Raw genomic sequence first — 22,447 nt, 5'->3', positions numbered from 1 at the left:
AGTCTATAGTCTAGTCTATAGTCTAGTCTATAGTCTAGTCTATAGTCTAGTCTATAGTCTAGTCTATAGTCTAGTCTATAGTCTAATCTATAGTCTAGTCTATAGTCATATAATTATATGAAATCAAAACAGATATTTGCTGTGTTTACAAAATTCACAATATATAGATTGTTTAAAATGAGGGGACGTATGCGCGATATTAAACCGAATACGAATTACATATTTATCATACGTACAGTGTTACTAAATTTGAAATACTGAAGAAACTTAAAAAAAAAAAATTACTTTATATAAATCAATTCTTTTAAACATCTGCCTTAATAATAATTCAATTTTGTTTACATGTGTGTAAGTTTACATTTGGAGTAAAATGAAAACGTAAGTACATACATATATCCACATCATTATTTACAAGGTATTATTTACATGGAAAATGTATCTGTTAGTTTTAATTAAGTGTAAAAGGAAAAAAATATATATTAACACAAAGGTACAATATATATTTGTATTTACATAAATAAAAATTAATAGGATAAACACCCACATACATGCATATACATATACTTATGTATGTAAGTTTTTTCATAAGTTACGGATAATGTAACTTAACTCAAATTTTATAGTTTCAAGAGTAAGACTTTCAAGTATTTGAAGTTATTTTACTATTTCAGAAATACTATTAAAAAAAATTTGGAAAATAATACTTATTAGGGAAATTTAAAAAAATGTTAAACAATTTTTGAGAAATTTTTACTTTAAGACTTTCTCGAAGTAAATGGTCATTTTGCACTAATTAAATAAGTAAATATAATAAATCAATATGTACATAAAAAAACAATTTACTTGTTAAATTATATTAAATAAAATCAACAGCTAGTAAGAGATATTCGACCATGCCGAATCATTTATTACCATCACCAAATCACGTTCATTCTTGGCCACATATGTATCTAAACATGAAATTTTTTCTGTAGATATGAAATATTTGTTATACTTCAATGTGGAAAAAAGTACCAAACGGGGGAACTATGTTTTTTTTTCAATTATTATTAAATTAAAAAACTGTAAACTTTTTGTTCATCAACTTGTAAATTTTAAATTTTTTATATTATGAAACCAAGAAACATCAAATTAATTATGAGGACACTTAATGAATGAGAATCTAGAAGATACTTTGAAAAACTTAAAGCCGAATTGAAAACGTATAGGTTCCAGATTAAGTACGTTTAAATAAACATCTATGTAATGGAACTTTAATCTATATAAAAGAAGTTTGATTAAGAGATCTTTTTCAACGATCTTGTTTTTTAGAGATGGACAGACATAGCATGATAAGCAGAGATCACTTTGGATGAACTGAGCTTGATCAACAGACCCGGCGAGACTCTTTGTTATTGATCCATTTAGACATTACTGAAAATGATCGTACTTTCAGAGAATGGATATAAATTGGAAAAACGTTGTTGATTTAGCTTTTGTGTTTTAAATTTTTGATCAATTTTGATCTCTAAGTTCAAAAGATCAATGGATGTTGATTGACAGAGGAAATTTGTGAGAGTGATATCCCAAAATTGTTGTGCAAACGGTAACAAGGCTCTCAATTTGTATTCAATTGAGACACTTTTGAGAAGATCGCATTTTTGATTGACGTGATAGCAGATCTATTAATAATATCTTTAAGAATAAAACGGAGCACTGAAAATATTTTAGGAAGATGTTATCCAAATTAGCGCAACTTTTAATTTCTTACTAATTGAGACACTTTAGAAAATGAACGTGTCTTTGAAAGAATAACACAGCTTGATCAGCTAAGGAAATGGTAGACAAAACATTAGATTATTTAATTTCTGATCAATTAAGACACTTTAGATAACGATCGTGTCTGTGAAAGACTTACACAGATAAATAGCTTGAGCAGCTGAGGAAATACAAGGCAAGATGTTAGATTAATTTAATCTATTTGTTTTTAAATTTTATTGAACTTTCTAAAAAATTTAATCGATCGCACGTCAAGAGGTATAAATTCATCATGATCAGCATAAAAACTTTGAAACCGAGATAGATTTCTATGTTCTTTATTAGTCGTTATCATAGCAACAGTCATGGCAGTTAAAAAGTAATCAAATAAAAGCTTTTTCCAGGACCTAGTTTTGGAAACAATTGAGCCTGGTATGTGTTTACATGAGATACTTTTAAGAAGATCGCATTTTTTGAATGGCAAACGTACATAGTTTGATGGAAAGGGAAAAATAATTTGGACGATCGTGAGTACCTAGTTTTGGGATCAATTGAGCCTAGTATGAGATCAATTGAGATACTTTTCAGATGATCGCATTTTTTATGACTTACGGACATAGTTTATTCAATGAGTAGAATACTTCGGAAAACTTTCGATCTTGAGGACCTAATTTTGGGATCAATTGGGCATAGTATGTAATCAATTGAGATATTTTTGAGAAGATCGCATTTGTGAATGACGTATGGACATAGTTTGACCAAAAGAGAAGAATATCTTGGACAACTTTCAATGATGAGGACCTAGTTTTATGATGTGATCATTTGAGATGTCTTTGAGAAGATCGTTTTTTTGAATAATGTTAAGACATAGTTCGATCAAAAGAGAAGAATACCTTGGGCAACTTTCGGATCATTAACTTGATCCTTTTGCAATTCTCCACTTCCGATCAAGCAATTTTGGTGATCAATTGTATCTGAAATAGTAGCTTGATCAATGGGAATATCTTCTAAAAAGTTTTTGTCAACATATCTTTAGAAGTTTACGGGGACTTTGGAAATTCACTGCGATCTGTAACAAACAAGTTGACAAACCAATACATGAGGACATAGTTCGATCAAAAGAGAAGAATACCTTGGGCAACTTTCGGATCATTAACTTGATCCTTTTGCAATTCTCTACTTCCGATCAAGCAATTTTGGTGATCAATTGTATCTGAAATAGTAGCTTGATCAATAGGAATATCTTCTAAAAAGTTTTTGTCAAAATATCTTTAGAAGTTTACGGGGACTTTGGAAATTCACTGCGATCTGTAACAAACAAGTTGACAAACCAATAACTTTTATCGTTTTTGGTGATGGCTTCTAAAAATTAAATTACATTAAACAATAGAAAAACAAATTACAAATTATAACTAACTAATACAATAATAAAAACAAGTAAATAGTTAAAGATAAATAATAAAACTTTATATATACATAAATTACATAAATTTACATAATTTTATTAAATTAATTAAAGAGAAAACTAAGAATTTTAAATGAATATGTAGTAGTTTACCTCTGATCTGCAGTTGTGTTAAATTTGTTTTTACGTAAGATAGCAAATAAGACAGAGAGAGAGTGTGTGTTAAGGAAGAGTTAAAGATTCCAACAGGACACCCAAAGTATAAGACGAAAGACATTCGGAGGGAAAGAGTTGTTTTAAAGGTTTGGTAATTCGATTTAAGAGCGAGAGAGAGACAGATAGGGTAGATTGAGCAGCATTTTTTTATTGTTTAAGTAATTAAAGTTGTAAAGGTATTAGTGAGTAGATGATTATAATAATTATTGTTGTTTTAAGATGATGTTGTTGTTGTTGTTGGTAGTGGTATTGTTATTAAGAAGCCATTTTTCAATATCCGGTAGGTTAATTCAATATGGTTGTTAAATTGTTGTTGTAGTGATTTGTTTATTTTGTTTCAATGTTGTTTGTTGTTGTTAAAAGCATATGCGAGTGTGTGTATGTATGTATTTATGTTGTTATTTTAATTGTATTAGCAGATTTTATTGTTACAGCGTATTGGTTTGTTTTTATTATTTTTGTTGTTGTAGTAGTAGTTGTTGTTGTTTTTTTTGTAGGTGTACAAGTGTGCGTGTGAGTAAATTAAAAAGGAAGCAAAATAAAGCAAAGGAAATAAAACATAAATTTCATTTTTATAGTTTTCATGTTCACACGCACACACATACACAACAAAACGTGTTAGAAGAAGAAGAAGAAGAAGTAGCAAAAAAACGAAAGAAAATATAAACGAAACAAAGTTTATGATTAGATTTTCTTTAAGCGTTCCCAAGACCAAGAACTGTTAATGTTAAAACACAAAAACAAACAATAATATACAAAAGCAAAGGAAAACAATAAAAAAGAATAGAATAAAGCAAAGGAAATGTTGAAAAAAGGAAAAAAAAAACAACAACAATGACCAAAACATATAATAGTCATAGCAGTTGTTGTTGTTGTTGGTGGTTGGAGTGGACGTGTGTGTGTGTTTTTTTTTATTTGTTTGTGGGTGTTGGTAATGTTTATAGTTTAATGGCGTGGAAATCAGGATGGTAGTTTTTTTGTTTTGTTGTGGATTGTTGATGAAATGAAAGGATTTTTTTTTTAATTTTATTTTTGAGTTTTCCCATAATCAAACCAAAACAATGTATGTAGAGTAAAGTAGTTTTATGGATAGTTAGGTGAGAGTGGAGAAAATAAAAAGAAGAAAGAAAGTATAAATATATTTTGTTTAGTTAAAAGATTAAGTTTTTTTTATGATATTTGGTAAATAAATAAAAAATAAAGTGAATAAAACTAAAAAAAAAGAAATATAATTTGTTTCATTAAGCCGTACCACTAAAATATATGCTAAACCATTTAAAGCCAGTTTTTTTTAAATAGACACCAAAAGTTTTTTTTAAGAGAAAACGTTTTTTTAAGATTTTAATATGGCAAATTTGAGAATAATAGTATTAATAAAAATATTAAACAATTGACAAACTTTTGTTATATTAAAAATGAACTTTTGTTATATTAAACAGAGCAGTCCATAAAACAGTCAATAGACTACTTAGTGGACAAGACAATAGAATATACAGAAGACTAGACAATAGACTAGTAAATAGCCTAAGCAACATTAAAGTGACCAGTGAATAGAGTAGCCAATATGATAGCCAGACAACCTGTTAAAAAGAAAGATAATCTACTAGACCATAACCAAACCAAAAGACTAGTCATTAGCTAAGTCAATAGTCAACGGGATACTGTATAAACAAGTCAATAGGCTAATCAATAGAGTAATCAATTGACTAATCAATTAACTAAATACTAGAGTAGTCAATAGATCAAATAATATTCTATTCAATAGACCAGTCGATAGACTAGTCAATATAAAAGTCAATATACTATAGACTAGACAATAGACCAGTATATAGACCAATCAAAATTCAACAGACCAGTTGTTGTACTAGTCAACTGAACAGTAATTAGACTAGTAAATAGACCAGTCAATTGTATATACTATTTAATAGAGTAGTCAATAGATCAAGCAATATAGTTTTCAACAGACCAGTCGATAGTCTAGTCAATAGAAAAGTCAATATGCTACTCAATAGAAATGTCAAACATTAGTTAATAGAATAGAAAGTGGACTTGTAGATAGACCAGGCAATAGACTAGTATATAGACTAAGCAATGTTTAACAGACCAGTCAATAGACTAGTCAATAGTCCAGTCAATAGACTAGTCAATAGAACCGTCAATAGTCCAGTTAATAGACTAGTCAATAGAACCGTCAACAGACTAGTCAATAGACCAGTCAAAAGTATACTCAATGGACTAGTCAATAAGCTTATTAATAAACTGGTCGATAGATTAGTCGATAAATTAGTTAATAGACCACTTAATAGATCAGACAATAGACCACAAAATAGACTAGTCAAAGAATTAGATAGTAGACCATAAATTAGGTTGATAACTAGTCAATAGAGTAGACAAATGATAAATCAATATACTACCCAATAGGCCTGTCGATAGACTAGTCAATAGACTTTGCAATAGTTCAGTAAATAAAGTAGATTGTAAGCCAGACGATATGCTAGTCAGTAAACTTTTTAGTAGTTTAGACAATGTAATACTCAATAGCAAATTCAATAAGCTATTCAATGGACTGCTCTATACACTAATCAATAAGCTAATTACTTTACTAGTTAATAGATTAGTCAATAGACCAGTCAATAGACTAGACAATATATACGTCAATAGACCAGTAGTAAATAAACTAGTTAATATGTTATTTAAGAAACTGATCAATAAACTAGACAATAGACCTGTGAATAGACCATTTAATAAATTAGTCTATAGATTTGCCAATAGACTAGTGAATGTATTCCAAAGACCAGTCAATAGTCAGTAAATTTGGAAATAGTTATTTTAGGGTTCTATAGTTCAAACGAAAAGTCGACTTTATGACTTTTTGCATTTAATTAAAGTCGACTTTTCGACTTTTTTCATTTAGTTAAAAGTCGATTTTTAGACTTTTCGACTTTTAGTATTTTATAAATAGTCAAATTTTTCCGACTTTTGGACTCTTTCCGACTTTTTTTTTGATTTTTTTCGACTTTTTCGACTATATTTTTACTTTTTTCGAGTTTTCCGACTATTTAAGAGTTTTTGACTTTTTTCCCCATTTTTTTACTTTTTTTCTACTATTTTCAAGTTTTCGACTTTTTCCTACTTTTTATGATTTTTTTCTACTTTTTGACTATTTTCGATTATGTTTTTACTTTTTTCGAGTTTTTCCGATTATTTTAGAGTTTTTAACTTTTTTCCACTTTTTTAAAATTTTCGACTATTTTTTGACTTTTCGACTTTTTTCGATTTTTCGACTTTTTTTGACTTTCGACTTTTTCGATTTTTTTTTGACTTTTCGACTTTTATTTACAAAGTCGACTTTTCGACCATTTTCATAGACGATAGTCGAGTTATAGACTCGACATCGATTTTTCGATTTTTTTTTACAAAAAGTAGATTTATAGAAAGAATCCTACTAACATTATTGTTGGAGCGTATAAGCGATATTTAACTAAATACATGTTATTAATTTATCATACGCCGTGTGTAAAATAATATGAAAAATTTAAGTAAAACTTGAGTTTTTATTAAATTTCTTTTCTAAATTCAAACAAGTTTACATAAAAGCTGAATAAGGCCGATTTTTTTTGCGAAATTCATTTGTGTTGACAAGTGTGTGTATGTCTTTCTTTTGGGCAAAAATAAAACATATCTGTCTCATGTTTGATAATATTCCAGTCAATAGTTAGTGAATTTGGAAATAGTTTTTATAAAAATATTTTTTTCTTGAATCTAACATTAATGTTTTGAGCGTATAAGCGATATCTAAATAAATACACGTTATTCATTTATCATACGCCATGTGTAACATATTATGAAAAATTTAAGTAAAACTTGAGTTTTTATTCAATGTCTTTATTAAATTCAAATAAGGCTGAATAAGAACCATTTCTTCCCGAAATTCAGTTTTGTTCTTACGTGTGTGTATGTGTTTGAACCAAGTATTTGTATAAGTAGCGGAATGTAAGCAATTGTTTTATATTTTCATGCAACAATCAATCCAATAGCCTTCCCATATTAAAATCTTAAAAAAAAATATGCAAAATTTTTCTCTTAATAAATTAATTAAATGTTATGAATGAATGTTTTATATTTGCACTACCAAAATGTAAGAAATAAATAAAAGATGATTAAACAACACCGCTTAATATAACAAACATTAGAAATAAAATAAATATATATAAAAAAATTTATAAAACTAAAAACTATATCTTCGAATCTAATACTCACTCTGTATCGGTTATACTTGTCAGAGGCGCTAAGGGCTGCATTGGTGCCACTATACTAGACGAGGGTGGTGATGAGGCTCTCGAGCTATGACGTGAAGAACCATTTAAGGTGTGTCTATTCATAAGACCTGGATTATTTATATCATTCACCATGCCGCCCGCATGATGACCATGATGATGCGGCTGATGACCGTTGAGTATTTGCTGAGAACTGTGGAGGGCAGGTGATGGATTGTGTTGTAAACTTAGTTTACGTGCCGAAGACAAATGATCCTCTTCGGCTGTATAGGGGAAATGATAACCATTCTTATCGGAGCCCTCAGACATGCGATCCGAATGATGATCGTTGTGTTGTTGTAAATGACGCTGTTGCTGTTGATAATCATTGCGCAACAGCGAATGTACGGAATGCACTGAATCTCCCGCATATATGGGTGGTTGTTTTTTCAGACTATAATGATTTTCTCTTGAACCATAAATATCGGGTGCTATACGATCTTTAGACATATAGGGTGAACCTATTGTTCGCTGTTTATCATAAATACTATCACTCAAGTAGGCATTGTCATTGTGAAAAGTGCGCATATGATTAACGATCTGAGTACCACCACCACCACCATTGGAGCCATTATTGCCATTTGCTATATTGCCAGAGCCATTGCTGCCATTACTTTGATTGCCATTATTGCTGCCATTGTAGTCATGTTCACTGCCATAATGACTCGGAGGTTTATAGTTGCTGATATTCGATGTGATGCCTTCATATTGCACATAATTATCGGGTCTGCGTCCATATAAACTTTCCCTTTCCAAGCCATCATAACTGTCTGTGGGACGGGCATTTTGTAAATTTTCCAATATCGAAGGAGTCATATTGATTTTATTGTGATGCTGTTGCAGGTAAGAGGTATCGGTGAGATCGGGATTTGGTAAAGGATTGGGTGATATGGTCATTTTTTGTCCATGATGTATGTGTTCATTATCCGAACCGGTCTCCTGAGACCATCTACCCATATTGGCTGGAGGCTGCATATAGGCATCGGGCAACTGGCTTGACCAACGAGGAGCATAGACTGGCTTATTAACACTTGGGAAGAGCTGAGGACTTTGCACCACATTTAGCTCGGGCGGTGTGGTGGCTTGTACATGCTCGGTGATATTGGGTAGAAAAGAGGGGGTTATGCTTACAGCTGTACTGCGGTGAGTGCTGGTGCCCGTGCCTGTAGTAGAAGAACGATTTGTTCTAGACTCATCATCATCACTAGAATGGCTAGAAGCCAATTCCAATGACCTACCATCAGTTTCTGAGCCGGAATCCGAATCTTTTCTATGCCTTCTAGATTTACGTTCATGCTGTCCACTGGTGGTAGAAGAATCAAAACCTCTTAAGAAGCTAGGTGCATCACTGTTCGAATTGTAATTGGAAGTAGAAGTAGATGTCTGTCTTAGTTGACCATCACTGGGAGAGGAAATACTTTTAATTATTTATTAAGTTAAGTGTATTAAAAAAAACAAACAAATCCTCTACTAACCTGTAAGGGCTAGAACTAGTCTTGGCCGTACTCCTCGATGTAGTGCTCGACACACTTATACCCACGTTTCGTCGTTGTGTATCATAGCCATTGGCATTGAGAAAGTTATTCGGCCTTGTGGTACCATTTACATTATGTGAACTATTACTCACCACCATGGAGGAGTCCAACAGTGGCACCTTCCTACCCATACAACGTAAAAATGTTCTCTGTAGATTTTCTCTAACCCTTTTGTTGATAATACAATAGCCCACCAGGCAGAAAATGGCATGCAACACTACCACACCTGATAGTAACATACTCAAGAGTTGCGAACTTTCCGAAGCTGCCAATACGGCCAATACCCACATAACACCCATTAGAGGTAGGGAGACAACCGAGAGCCAGAGTAGTGTACGTAAATTACCAAAACCTAAAACATGATCTTTTAAGGTAAAGGCAGCCTTTACAGAGACGAAGAGTATCAGAAGATTAACAATTGACATGCCGGCAATTGGTCCTACTAGCCACCATACAACTGGTTCATATACTGATAGCCAGCAGCTGTAAATTAAAAAGAAAATGAAAAAGGAAAAAAAGAAACATGATTTAAGTAAATTGCAACAGTTAATATAGAGAGGACGTGGAAGTAAGGTGAATAATTGCTAAAATATATATGTGTGTGTGAATAAAAGCACAATGCAGCAGTTGTGCATTCAATCAGGAAAGAAATAATGAAAATTAAGTAACAAACTGACTGACTGACTAACTAACTAACTAACTAACTAACTAACTAACTAACTAACTAACTAACTAACTAACTAACTAACTAACTAACTAACTAACTAACTAACTAACTAACTAACTAACTAACTAACTAACTAACTAACTAACTAACTAACTAACTAACTAAATAACTAACTAACTAACTAACTAACTAACTAACTAACTAACTAACTAACTAACTAACTAAGTAACTAACTAACTAACTAACTAACTAACTAACTAACTAACTAACTAACTAACTAACTAACTAACTAACTAACTAACTAACTAACTAACTAACTAACTAACTAACTAACTAACTAACTAACTAACCTAACTAACTAACTAACTAACTAACTAACTAACTAACTAACTAACAAACTAACTAACTAACTAACTAACTAACTAACTAACTAACTAACTAACTAACTAACTAACTAACTACTAACTAACTAACTAACTAACTAACTAACTAACTAACTACTAACTAACTAACTAACTAACTAACTAACTAACTAACTAACTAACTAACTAACTAACTAACTAACTAACTAACTAACTAACTAACTAACTAACTAACTAACTAACTAACTAACTAACTAACTAACTAACTAACTAACTAACTAACTAACTAACTAACTAACTAACTAACTAACTAACTAACTAACTAACTAACTAACTAACTAACTAACTAACTAACTAACTAACTAACTAACTAACTAACTAACTACTAACTAACTAACTAACTAACTAACTAACTAACTAACTAACTAACTAACTAACTAACTAAACTAACTAACTAACTAACTACTAACTAACTAACTAACTAACTAACTAACTAACTAACTAACTAACTAACTAACTAACTAACTAACTAACTAACTAACTAACTAACGAACTAACTAACTAACTAACTAACTAACTAACTAACTAACTAACTAACTAACTAACTAACTAACTAACTAACTAACTAACTAACTAACTAACTAACTAACTAACTAACTAACTAACTAACTAACTAACTAACTAACTAACTAACTAACTAACTAACTAACTAACTAACTAACTAACTAACTAACTAACTAACTAACTAACTAACTAACTAACTAACTAACTAACTAACTAACTAACTAACTAACTAACTAACTAACTAACTAACTAACTAACTAACTAACTAACTAACTAACTAACTAACTAACTAACTAACTAACTAACTAACTAACTAACTAACTAACTATCTATCTATCTATCTATCTATCTATCTATCTATCTATCTATCTATCTATCTATCTATCTATCTATCTATCTATCTATCTATCTATCTATCTATCTATCTATCTATCTATCTATCTATCTATCTATCTATCTATCTATCTATCTATCTATCTATCTATCTATCTATCTATCTATCTATCTATCTATCTATCTATCTATCTATCTATCTATCTATCTATCTATCTATCTATCTATCTATCTATCTATCTATCTATCTATCTATCTATCTATCTATCTATCTATCTATCTATCTATCTATCTATCTATCTATCTATCTATCTATCTATCTATCTATCTATCTATCTATCTATCTATCTATCTATCTATCTATCTATCTATCTATCTATCTATCTATCTATCTATCTATCTATCTATCTATCTATCTATCTATCTATCTATCTATCTATCTATCTATCTATCTATCTATCTATCTATCTATCTATCTATCTATCTATCTATCTATCTATCTATCTATCTATCTATCTATCTATCTATCTATCTATCTATCTATCTATCTATCTATCTATCTATCTATCTATCTATCTATCTATCTATCTATCTATCTATCTATCTATCTATCTATCTATCTATCTATCTTCTGTCTAGTCCATACTACAGTTTATTCTAACTCTTACTTCGTACTATAGTAAACTGGACTATGGAATAAACTATTGTTTGGACTACAGAGTGAACTATAGTTTATATTACCCGGCCCATAGCACACTGTGAGCATATACACACCAAAATAACTACACCTACTAAAACCAGGATAATTTTAAAATGGAAAAAATCCTCCCAAACCTAACGTACTGATATAGGAATAGAAAAAGAAACATCTACACACAAAAAATTTTAATCGATTAAAAAAGAAAAAACTTGTAAAACTTTCAATCAAAATTTCAATCATATACTAATACTTACAACAGACTATTGCCATATTCGTGAGCTCGTACACCCACCGATAGACCAACAACGATGGCCGGTGCACCATAACCCATTGCAAAGTAGAAACCCATCGGACCATGATTAATATCACGCATCTCCGTTAGCATACGATACAAATGAACACAGTCAACCGTCGTCCAGCCGAATGCCGCCAGCCAGAAGTAATGCAAACAAATCGCAATCAGCTTGCAAGGAAATTCATTTTCAAGTAAATTACGTCGTGATTGCATACCCACAAAGAATAGCAATTCGGCAAAGAAAACACATAACACTATATTCTGGTGAATGGTATTCGAATTGGTCTGCTGGCCACGCAGTAAAGCCAATGCAATCAATACGCTCAGTAGAACGGGTAGTGATACTAGGAATGCTGAATATGAGGTGATTTGTACGAGAAGAGAAGGTTCTGGTATGTCCTCTGGATCGATAACATCAACAATGACAGCATAGTTGGAGATGTGGGTACAGGTGCAGTTGACTAGTATGGGTTGTGGCGGTAGTAAATGCATATTTTCATAGTCGGGTATATCGGTTTGACAGCCCAGGCGAGTCCACTGATTGGTAAAAGAATTCCAGCGTACACATTGTGGATTGGAGCGTGGACCAAAGCGTGTAACATCGATATCTAACCACATTTGCAGTTTAATGGGTTGCGAAAGGTGGGGTGAACCCAGAGATCTATAGGTGATATGTTTATTTTGCTGCTGCTGTTCATTGGGATAGATGACCTCCACTTGACGTTTAACCAAACGACGATTACGATAAAATGCTTCATTCTCGCCTTTCTCCATGGAATCTTCATGTTCAATAGAGCCTTCGTAGTTATTGTTGTTATTGTTACCGCCATTCATATTTTCGGGTGAATCAATAACTTCTTCTCCCGAATTACCGTGAAATTCTATATTATCATCAAATCTAACCTTAAGATGAGGTTCTTCAACATCTTCTATTTCTACGGCTTCATTACTGTCTTCCGCTTTTGAGGATGGCGGAGGTATTTCGTGGGCTGTTATGCGTATATTTTCTATCATGTGTTCTTCACTGCCAGAGACAGAGTTACCGGAAGATTGCCCTGGTTTCTTGGGTACATCGAATACTTCAATAAATTCCTGTTCCGAAGAACCCGATACCGAGAAAGTCTTTTGCGATGATATCTTACGATAGGGAATTTCGATGCGTTTCTCTTCGGCTTCGGTGGAGGGAACTAAAATCGCCAGCGATAGTATAGGAGAAGCTACTTCTATATCAACACCCCATCTTCTGGTTATGGTCTCATCAAACATATCAGGTAATAACTGGCCCACATCTTTATATTGGGCATAGGATACGATGGCTTTGTAATCACTTGAGCCATGAGTCACTTCATTGCTTTCGGGTGGTGAAATGCCTAACATATCTAGAGGTACCAAGACTTTCGTGTATTTATCAAACTTGGTCTTATCTTGTATGTAATTGTTGTATTTGGGGAAGGTTATAACTGGTTTTTGTTTAGCCGAATGTTGTAAGAAAGCGCTGGTATCTGGTAATATAACACTTTCCGTGGTAAAGGCATTTGGTTTGAGATACTTAGTCTTGTGATATTCACTCAATTGTTCGGGTTCATAGCCAAATAGAGATTCCATGGTTACTATATCCAAACCAAAAGCCATATTGGGTTGTACAATTTCAAAAGGATTGGTATAGGTGTCATGTTGAGATCTGGCTAAAACAACCATATACTTGTTGAAAGCATCCAACAGATCATCTGGACCACGTTGTATCAATTCCGAAGCTCTTTTCCATTCTTGACCGTACTTACGATCCAATATAACACTAGCAGCCTCTACCAGATTCTTGATGAAATATTTATCTTGTGAGTGCGTGAGATTTAAACCATTTTGCATTAATTCGTAATTGATAAGCTCTTGCAGCAGACCCTCGGTTACCAGCAGATCGGCTCCATACAAACGATCATGAGAAAATTTCATTTCATCTGATAGATATTCCATTTCTATTTCATTCGACCAAACATTATTGTTTTCATTTAGCAGGAAAGAAGATTCCATTTTATAGCGTCTATGATCTTTTATGGGTGGTTTCTTCTGGACCTTTGTACGATCTACTGTTATACAAGCCTTTTGTAGATTTTCCGCTGTCTTGATGGCCACAAAGGAGTTAAGTTCCAGTTCCATTTTTTCCATTTGTGATAATTGTTTTCGCAGTTCCACAAATGGTTCAGATGTACAGTTAAACATGTCGGGTATATTCCATCCTCCCGACAAATTGTCACAGGTTCTTTGTCCCTTACCCTTGGCGGGTGTAGGGCAATTTTCGACAGTAGTACTACCTAGAGGAGTGCGAGGCCACCATACACCCGCAGCAAAAGATCTTGGACAGGCATCATAGACCACTTCACAGCCATTTAGTGTTACCTCTGCATAAGGATTTGAGCATGAATCACATCTTCTTCCTATAACACCCTCACGACACTCACACTGACCTGTCAGTGGGTTACAGGCGCTGTTAAAAGAGCCAATGGAATAGCAATCACAAGGTATACAGGCGGTCTCATTGGGAGGTTGATAGTGATTCGTTTTACAGTGACATTGTCCGGTAGTCTTATGACAATCGGGATGATAACCCTGTTTAACATTACATTTACAGGGACCGCAAACTTTCTCACCCCACCAACCTCCTGGACAGGGTTGTTGAACTGTCTTTTCACAATATTCTCCATGTTGATATGTGGAGTTGCACTCACAGTGATAGCCACGTAAATCACTAATATTAGCACGACATACACCAGCGGCACAGGGTTTAACCGTGCAAATAGGTAAACATTCCGAACCCACATAGCCGGGAAGACATTCACATTTCGATTCATCCCAAGAAGTAGTGCAAGTAGAATGACTGGGACATGATTGAGGACATTCTGCTTTCGATATGCAACCATCTTCCACATTCTCGCGTATGGTAGGACGCGAAAGAACTGATTGCGCCGCACCTATGCGAACATCTTGTATACAACCTTCATAGGGCAATAGATCTCCTACATGACCTATAGAGCTGTCGGCATTACCAATAACTATTTTGCCTACATAAAGACCTTGTATTTTCTGAGATATGGGCACAGAACCTACACGTTGACCGAAATCCACTGAAAACTGTAATTCAGAACTTTGCCACTTGATTTCTATACGATGCCATTCACCATCGGACAAATAAGCTCCAGCCAAAAACATGGGTTCATTGTCGTAGATATAATACAAGATGCCATTTTTCAAGCATATGACCGCCGAACTATTCTGACCAATTTGTATTTGTATAATAAAGGCATCTTCTTGACGGGTTCTCAGCGATAAAGATGTGACCCAAGGTAATTGTATGGGTCTAAGTAAAGGATTAAAACTTAAGCTGCCATCACCTGCAAAGCGCCAGGGTGCGGGTATTGTATCTTGACATTGATTACCAGCATAACCTTCAGGACACTCACAGGTGTAGACGTTCCAACCCTCGCGACATACACCGCCATTAAAGCAGGGCTCTGAAGAACATAAAGGATTCTTTTGAGGGCAACCCGATATAGTGCCATTGTCCGCTACATACGAATTTAAATCAATAAAACGCTCATCTATACGTAGATCAGATATGCAACCCACATAATCTTGATTTTCGATAGGAAAATGGGCAGGAATTCGGGGTAAACCACCGACTTGCAGAGGACCGGTCAAATCCAAGAAACGATGACAGGTTTCGGTGAGTAAAGAACATTTTTTATCCAATTTCAAAGTTGTCTGATTGGCACAATTCCAACGTTCACCCAAGTTGCCAGCCAACGCTATGGCCGTATCGCAATTATCCAATATTAAAGTGACAGTACGATTTAAATACACCACCTCCACTTCATGCCATTGGCCATCCGATACCTTGGAATGCTGTACTATTGACACCTTTTCTATACGATCACCCAGGGAAAATGTAAACGTAATATGACCCTGTACTATTTCCAAAGCTATGAAATCATGCAACTCATTATAGCGGCCATTGTACAGCAACAAACCATTTTCATGGACAGTAGCAAAACGTAATTTTACATTGAAACGATGACGTTGCTTAAGACTTTCGAAAGTGAGAAAAGAGTTGCGTGAGAATGAACGTGAACGTAGTTCACAAGTCGCTGTATACGGTGGTGGTTGTGAGCTTAAATAGTTATTCATGCAGGACAAACCACCCTCACATATGTCGGACATGCAAGGTTTCAATTTTCTTATATCAGTTTCACAATTAACTCCAGTATGAGAAGCCGGACAAACACAGGTATAACCACCCTCTCGTCTTATACAAGAGCCACCGTTTTCACACGGATCGGAGTAACACAAATCAACTTCGGTGTCACACAGATAATGTTCTTTGCTGCCGGTAAAACCTTCAGGACAGGAACAGGCAAATGTGTTAACAGGATATATAGGACGGAATAGAACAGTATCGCTGTGTATAAAATCAGAAGCATTGCCGAATTTCAACACTGTCAAGCATTCTTCAAAGTTTAAACAGGGCTCTCTTACACAAAGATTATCATCGAAAGGCAAAACTTCCACTGTGGCTAATCTAGCTAGAATAGCACGATTTAAGTACACTCGTTCCTGCAAATATTGGGGAGTATAGAACTCCTCATGTGAGACATCGGGTCTTTTAGCTGAAAAGCTAACATTCAATATGCGTGAAGTAACATCCGTATCATCTTGTATGGAGAAAATGAAAATATTCTCCTTGGGACAGGGTATAATGGCGGCCAAGCCATCCAGAAAGAAATTCAGCAAAGGTGAAAGGAAAGCTTCTTCTGTCATTTCATTCAAACGCACTGTTACCGAATTGAATAGCATATCTTCTGTAATCAAGCGCACCGCTAGTTGCATAATAGCTTTTGCTTCATTGATGCCATCCGTCACTGAAACCTCCATGGTGGCAAATTTCGGTACATTAGTATTGAGTTGGGGGCTAAGACTTAAGCCACCGCTAGTCTGATTTAATCGAATCAAATTGGCATTGTTGCCCGATAAAATCCGATAGGTGAGCTTATCACTAACATCTGCATCGAAGGCGGGTATCCGGCCAATATCACCACTAGGAAAGTGATCTCGGAAATTGTTAAATATCACTTGAAAATCTCTTAGAACAGGAGCATTATCATTGACATCGGTGACTAAAATCTCTACATGAGCATCGTTGCGCAATGGAGGACTGGCAGCTCGTATCACCAATTCGAAACGTTTACGATTGGATTCATAATCCAGCTCTGTCATAGTCAGCAATTGTGCTCTCTCGGAACCCGGCCTTGTAACTAAAGAAAAGGAATTGGAATCATCGCCTCCTATGATGGAATAGTGCACTACAGCATTAACACCTTCATCGGGATCATGAGCATGTATCTCTCCTACAACTGAGCCGACTGGTGAATTTTCTGGTACATATAACGTTATTTTATCCGAAGGGAAAGTGGGTGGTGAATCGTTAACATCTTCCAAACGTATTTGTACCTCCACCGAACTTGACATTGAGGGAGAACCTTTATCTACCGCTAAGGCTGTTAGATGATATATAGCCACACTTTCACGATCCAAACCCTTGTTGGTTCTTATGGTACCCGAGGTGGGATCGATAACAAAGGAACCATCTTCTACATCACGATCACTTAGCAAATACTTAATACGACCATTTAAACCAATATCAGGATCAGAAGCCGAAACTTGCAGAACTGAAGTGCCCACCAAGGCATCTTCTAGTATGGAGGCCTGATATAAAGGATTCTTAAACTGTGGAGGATTATCATTGACATCGGTAACACTTATTTCCACATCTGTGGTATCACTTAACGAAGGATTACCACCATCTTTGGCGGTAACAGTTAACAGATAGCCACTAGTCGTTTCACGATCCAACAATGCATTTGTAATAATGGCTCCCGTTTGAGGATTAATAGAAAACGGATCTGGACTGCTTAAACCATTGATGCTTTCCTCATTTAAGGAATAAGTTATCTGAGCATTTATGCCCACATCACTATCAGTGGCAGAGACTACTAAGACAGTAGTACCTATGGGAGCATCTTCAAACACAGAAGCACTGTAGGGAGCATTTTCAAAAATGGGGGCGAAATTATTAGCATCTGTTATATTGATGTTAACAGTAGCAGTATCGGCTCTGCCACCTGAATCTGTGGCGGTTATGGTTAATAAAAATCTCTTTTCTTGTTTGTAATCCAAAGACTGGGCGATAGTTATAAGGCCACGACCATTCTGCGAGGTTATGGCAAAACGACCTCTAGTATTGCCCGAAGTTATTTCATAATGTAAACGTGAATCTTCATCAGGATCGGTGGCAGTGACTGTACAAACGGGTGTACCAGGAGGCTGGTCCTCACCCACATTAGCTTCATAGTATTTTGGATTGAAGACAGGATCATTATCATTAACATCTTGCACTGTAATCACCACCGTAGAACTGGCCGATTTGGGAGGAATACCACCATCTTTAGCTATAACTTGAAAAGCAAAACGACTTTGTTCTTCACGATCTAATTGCTTTATGGTTTGAATCCAACCAGTGCGAGAATCCACAGCCAAAGGGAAATTATCATCTCTTTCTAAAATGCTATATTGAATTTCAGCATTGGCTCCCTCATCCGAGTCATAAGCCTGAACACGTATTATATTATAACCCACTGGAACATTTTCCAAAACGGACTCTTGAAACTGAGAGGTATAAAAACGCGGAGCATTGTCATTAGTATCCAGGACATTGACCAGCAATTGTGTAGTATTACTTCTTGAGGGACTACCACCATCTTGGGCCCGTATAACCAAACGATAACTGCGTACACTTTCATAATCCAAAGGCTTAACCAAACTAACATCACCACTCATGGAATCGATGGCAAATTGTGACTGTGTATTACCACCTATAATGGCATAACGTATGGCTGCATTATTACCCTGATCGGCATCGGTGGCCCTGATGTGGGCCACTACATTATCATCACCCCAACGATCTTCGGGTACTTGGACTGTATAGGTGCGTTCACTAAATTGCGGATAATTATCATTGTCATCCAGGATTTTTACTAACACACTGGCTGTGGCTGTCTTGCGTTCACTTTGAGCCGAAGCCATATCCGAAGCGGTAACCACAATATTATAACTGTCGGAAGTTTCACGATCCAAGGAAGTGCGTGTAGCTATGACACCACTACGAGCATCAATTCGAAATATGGGAATTTCCTGATCCTGTAAGGTACCAGTGCCATCTAAGGAAAAACGTGGGGGTGGTTAAAGTAATATTATAATAAAATGGGTACATTTTTGAAGACAAAACTAATTTAAAGAAACTTACCTGTTACGCTTTCTATGCCATATTCAATCTCTGCATTTTTACCTATATCCTGATCGGTAGCACGCAATGTTATCACGGTGGAGCCTACCGTTGCTCCCTCCCGTATAGAGGTCTCAAATTGTTCGGCCTCAAAGGTGGGACTGTGATCATTACAATCCAAAACATTTACCTGTAATGTAGTGGTACCCGAACGTGGTGGAAAACTATCATCGGTGGCCACCACACGAAAGTAATGAACATCCATGAGCTCTCGATCCAAACTCGCTGATGTCGTTACCACACCAGTACGGGAGTCAACTTTAAACAAAGACTGAGAACGAGAATCCAATAAAGAAACCATGGAATATACAACAGGTGAATCTTCTGGATCTCGGGCTCTCACAGCGGTGACAGTCGAGCCAGCTGGTTGCTCTTCCAATACTGAAGCCACATATAAGGCTTGCTCAAAGAAAGGTGATTGATTTCTTAACTCTCTTCGTACTCTTTTAGCTATATCGGTATCATTGAATTCCTGATGATGATAGACAATCTTCAAACGATGATCCGAGTCCACTATATCATTACGATCACAACGTATATTAAATGTTATGCTAACTTTCCACATGGATTCGTGTATACAGACATCACGACTGGCCACCAAATCCCGATTTTGATGTTCTATAGCGAAACGTTCATCATTGACATCTAAGAAATTCACTTTGCAATATTGACATATGGAGCGTGGTAGGAAGGCATTTAAATTATTAATAAACTGGGATTTTCTTAGGCAAATCTGATTCCATTTATCGGTGGTGTGTATGGCATAGGAGGCATAGGTTTCCGAAATCCATTGCTTAGCATCGGTAATGCGACGATGTAAATTAGTTTCCAACGCAAAGGGATTGATATCACTAAAACCACGTCTCTTGCGTGACAAAATACGATGACGCATTTCATTGTCATAGGCATCACCAAATATCAAATCACCCTCACGAAAATCATTGCGCGAATGATTATGATTATAGAGATCTAAAGTATTCGATGTTATTGTCGTAATGGGCTGCAGTGATTTACTATTACTTAAATCGTCTTCTAGCTCCAGTAAATCTCTTCTCTTTCTACGTCTCGAATACCCATTATCCTCTTCCTCATAGTGACGTGCATGAATTTCCTCTTCCACGCGACGATCCTCATTACAGGTATGACCCGATACGAATATACGTATAGGCAGACTATAGTAATCTATGCTGCGCAATCTATTCGAAGTGGAGTCCACATAGAAAGTAAATAGATTCGGATAATAGATGCCATCACATTTAAGAGATTTCTTTAATTGTATTTGTCCATCTTTGTGATTGACAGCGACTAGATGATGCACAAAATGAGCCGACTTATGAGCATTAATTTTATAGTGGCGTTCTGAGCCCAACTTATAAACGGAGGCATTAAAGATAACAGTGCCCGGTTCGGTACTCTCGTGTACGATTATGAGATACGCCTTTGTAATTTGTACTGTATGGCAGATGGTTAGCAGGAGTATTAAAATGTGTTTCAACAACAATTGTAATGCTGGACTTGAGGTTCTGGTTGCTTTCGAGTGCGGACAGCAACTACTGATGTTGCTGCAACTACAGCAGCTGGTTTTGTTTGTGATTTTCATAAAATTTCCTTTGGTTTTTGATGTTTTAACTGTAGAGCAGGACGAGAAGAAGGACTTTGATGATTGTGATGACGAGTGAAATGAGGCTGATGATGATGATGTTTTTGTTGTAGTTGTGGCAATTGCTGTTGATGGTAAACCATGTTTTTGTAGGTGGTGTTGTTGAAAATGCATTTTTGTTTGTTTGTTGCAAGATTATGTATTCTTTTGTTGTTGTAACTCTTTATATGTTTAAATATGTATGTATGTGTATGTGAGTATGTTAAAATGTGGTTGTGTGGTTTTTTATGCAAGTGATTATTAAGTATTTTGTATGCATATGAATGTATTTGTTTGTGTGTGTGTATATATTGTGCGCATGTATATAGTATAGCAGTAGTTGAAGTAGTAGTTGTAGTAGTAGAGTACAGAGATTGATGTGGTCCGTATGTGGTCGAAACCGTAATTAACCGCACATCAAAAATGTTTCTTGTAATACAACAACATTTGTTTGTTGTTGTTCTTTTACTGCTATTTTTTTTCAAAAGAGCCTCTATTCGTTTGAATATTTCATTCCTCTAATTATGTTAATAGCTGTAAATAAAAAGAGATAAATTATAATTAGGTTTTTTAATAAATTATAATTAACAGATAATATTTTGAAAAATATATTTTTAAAATATTATGACAATAAAGAATAAAATTTTTAACTTATTTTGTAGCAACAAATTTTACTGTAATATCTAGTAAAATGTTAATAGTTAGTTAAATTTTTAATTTTCTAAATGCTTTAAAATTGTTAAAAATCCATAAAAATTAAAAAAAACGATTTCTTAAAAATTTTCCAACTAAAAAAACGAAAAATTTCAATGACATGTATACATATACATACATAGTTCATATTGCAATTGTTTTTAAAGTTCTACTAAATAAACTTTATCTGACCCATGTTACTAATCTACAAACAAAATTTTGCATATTCAACAGAAAAACATTTGCTTTTGTTTGCAAAATATTATAAAATTAAATTTTAAACAAGAGAATTTTTTTAATAAATATTTGGGTATAAACACAAATACATACATACATATTTAAGTGTAATATGTTTGCAAAACAGAAGAGGATGTTCTTTGATAAGTTTTATGCTTTTTAAGTTTAAAAATTTGTTATTTATATGTAATTGTTGCTTTTCTACTACTGTGAGCAACACAGTTGAGCTTAACCAATTGTTATTAGACAAGACTAACTAACTAACTAACTAAATAACTAACTAACTAACTAACTAACTAACTAACTAACTAACTAACTAACTAACTAACTAACTAACTAACTAACTAACTAACTAACT

General features: G+C 34.4%; 2 protein-coding genes across 6 annotated transcripts in view; both read right to left on the bottom strand.

Moving 5' to 3' along the window:
- Nucleotides 1-2,845, bottom strand: part of LOC111676046 (activated Cdc42 kinase-like) — a 19,356-nt gene extending 16,511 nt beyond the window's left edge. Inside the window, exons 1-2 of the mRNA XM_046954144.1 lie at nt 2,830-2,845; nt 2,631-2,744 (exon numbers count right to left, since the gene is read on the bottom strand). Coding sequence (XP_046810100.1) covers nt 2,631-2,744; nt 2,830-2,845 — 130 coding nt within the window. The remainder of the gene's footprint in view (nt 1-2,630; nt 2,745-2,829) is intronic.
- Nucleotides 2,846-3,292: 447 nt separating this feature from the next.
- LOC111676033 (protocadherin-like wing polarity protein stan) overlaps nt 3,293-22,447 on the bottom strand; it is a 113,130-nt gene continuing 93,975 nt past the window's right edge. For 4 of the 5 annotated variants that reach the window (XM_046955414.1, XM_046955413.1, XM_046955415.1 and 1 more), the window contains exons 8-12: nt 19,482-21,693; nt 12,090-19,395; nt 9,150-9,692; nt 7,619-9,091; nt 3,293-4,076 (exon numbers count right to left, since the gene is read on the bottom strand). In XM_046955414.1, coding sequence (XP_046811370.1) covers nt 4,043-4,076; nt 7,619-9,091; nt 9,150-9,692; nt 12,090-19,395; nt 19,482-21,294 — 11,169 coding nt within the window. In that variant the 5' untranslated portion in view covers nt 21,295-21,693 and the 3' untranslated portion in view covers nt 3,293-4,042. The remainder of the gene's footprint in view (nt 4,077-7,618; nt 9,092-9,149; nt 9,693-12,089; nt 19,396-19,481; nt 21,694-22,447) is intronic. The other variant, XM_046955417.1, reaches the window with a different exon arrangement.

Source organism: Lucilia cuprina, chromosome 6 (assembly GCF_022045245.1).
Source record: "Lucilia cuprina isolate Lc7/37 chromosome 6, ASM2204524v1, whole genome shotgun sequence".
NCBI classification, from domain to species: domain Eukaryota; kingdom Metazoa; phylum Arthropoda; class Insecta; order Diptera; family Calliphoridae; genus Lucilia; species Lucilia cuprina.
This window is presented reverse-complemented; position numbering and strand designations above follow the sequence as displayed.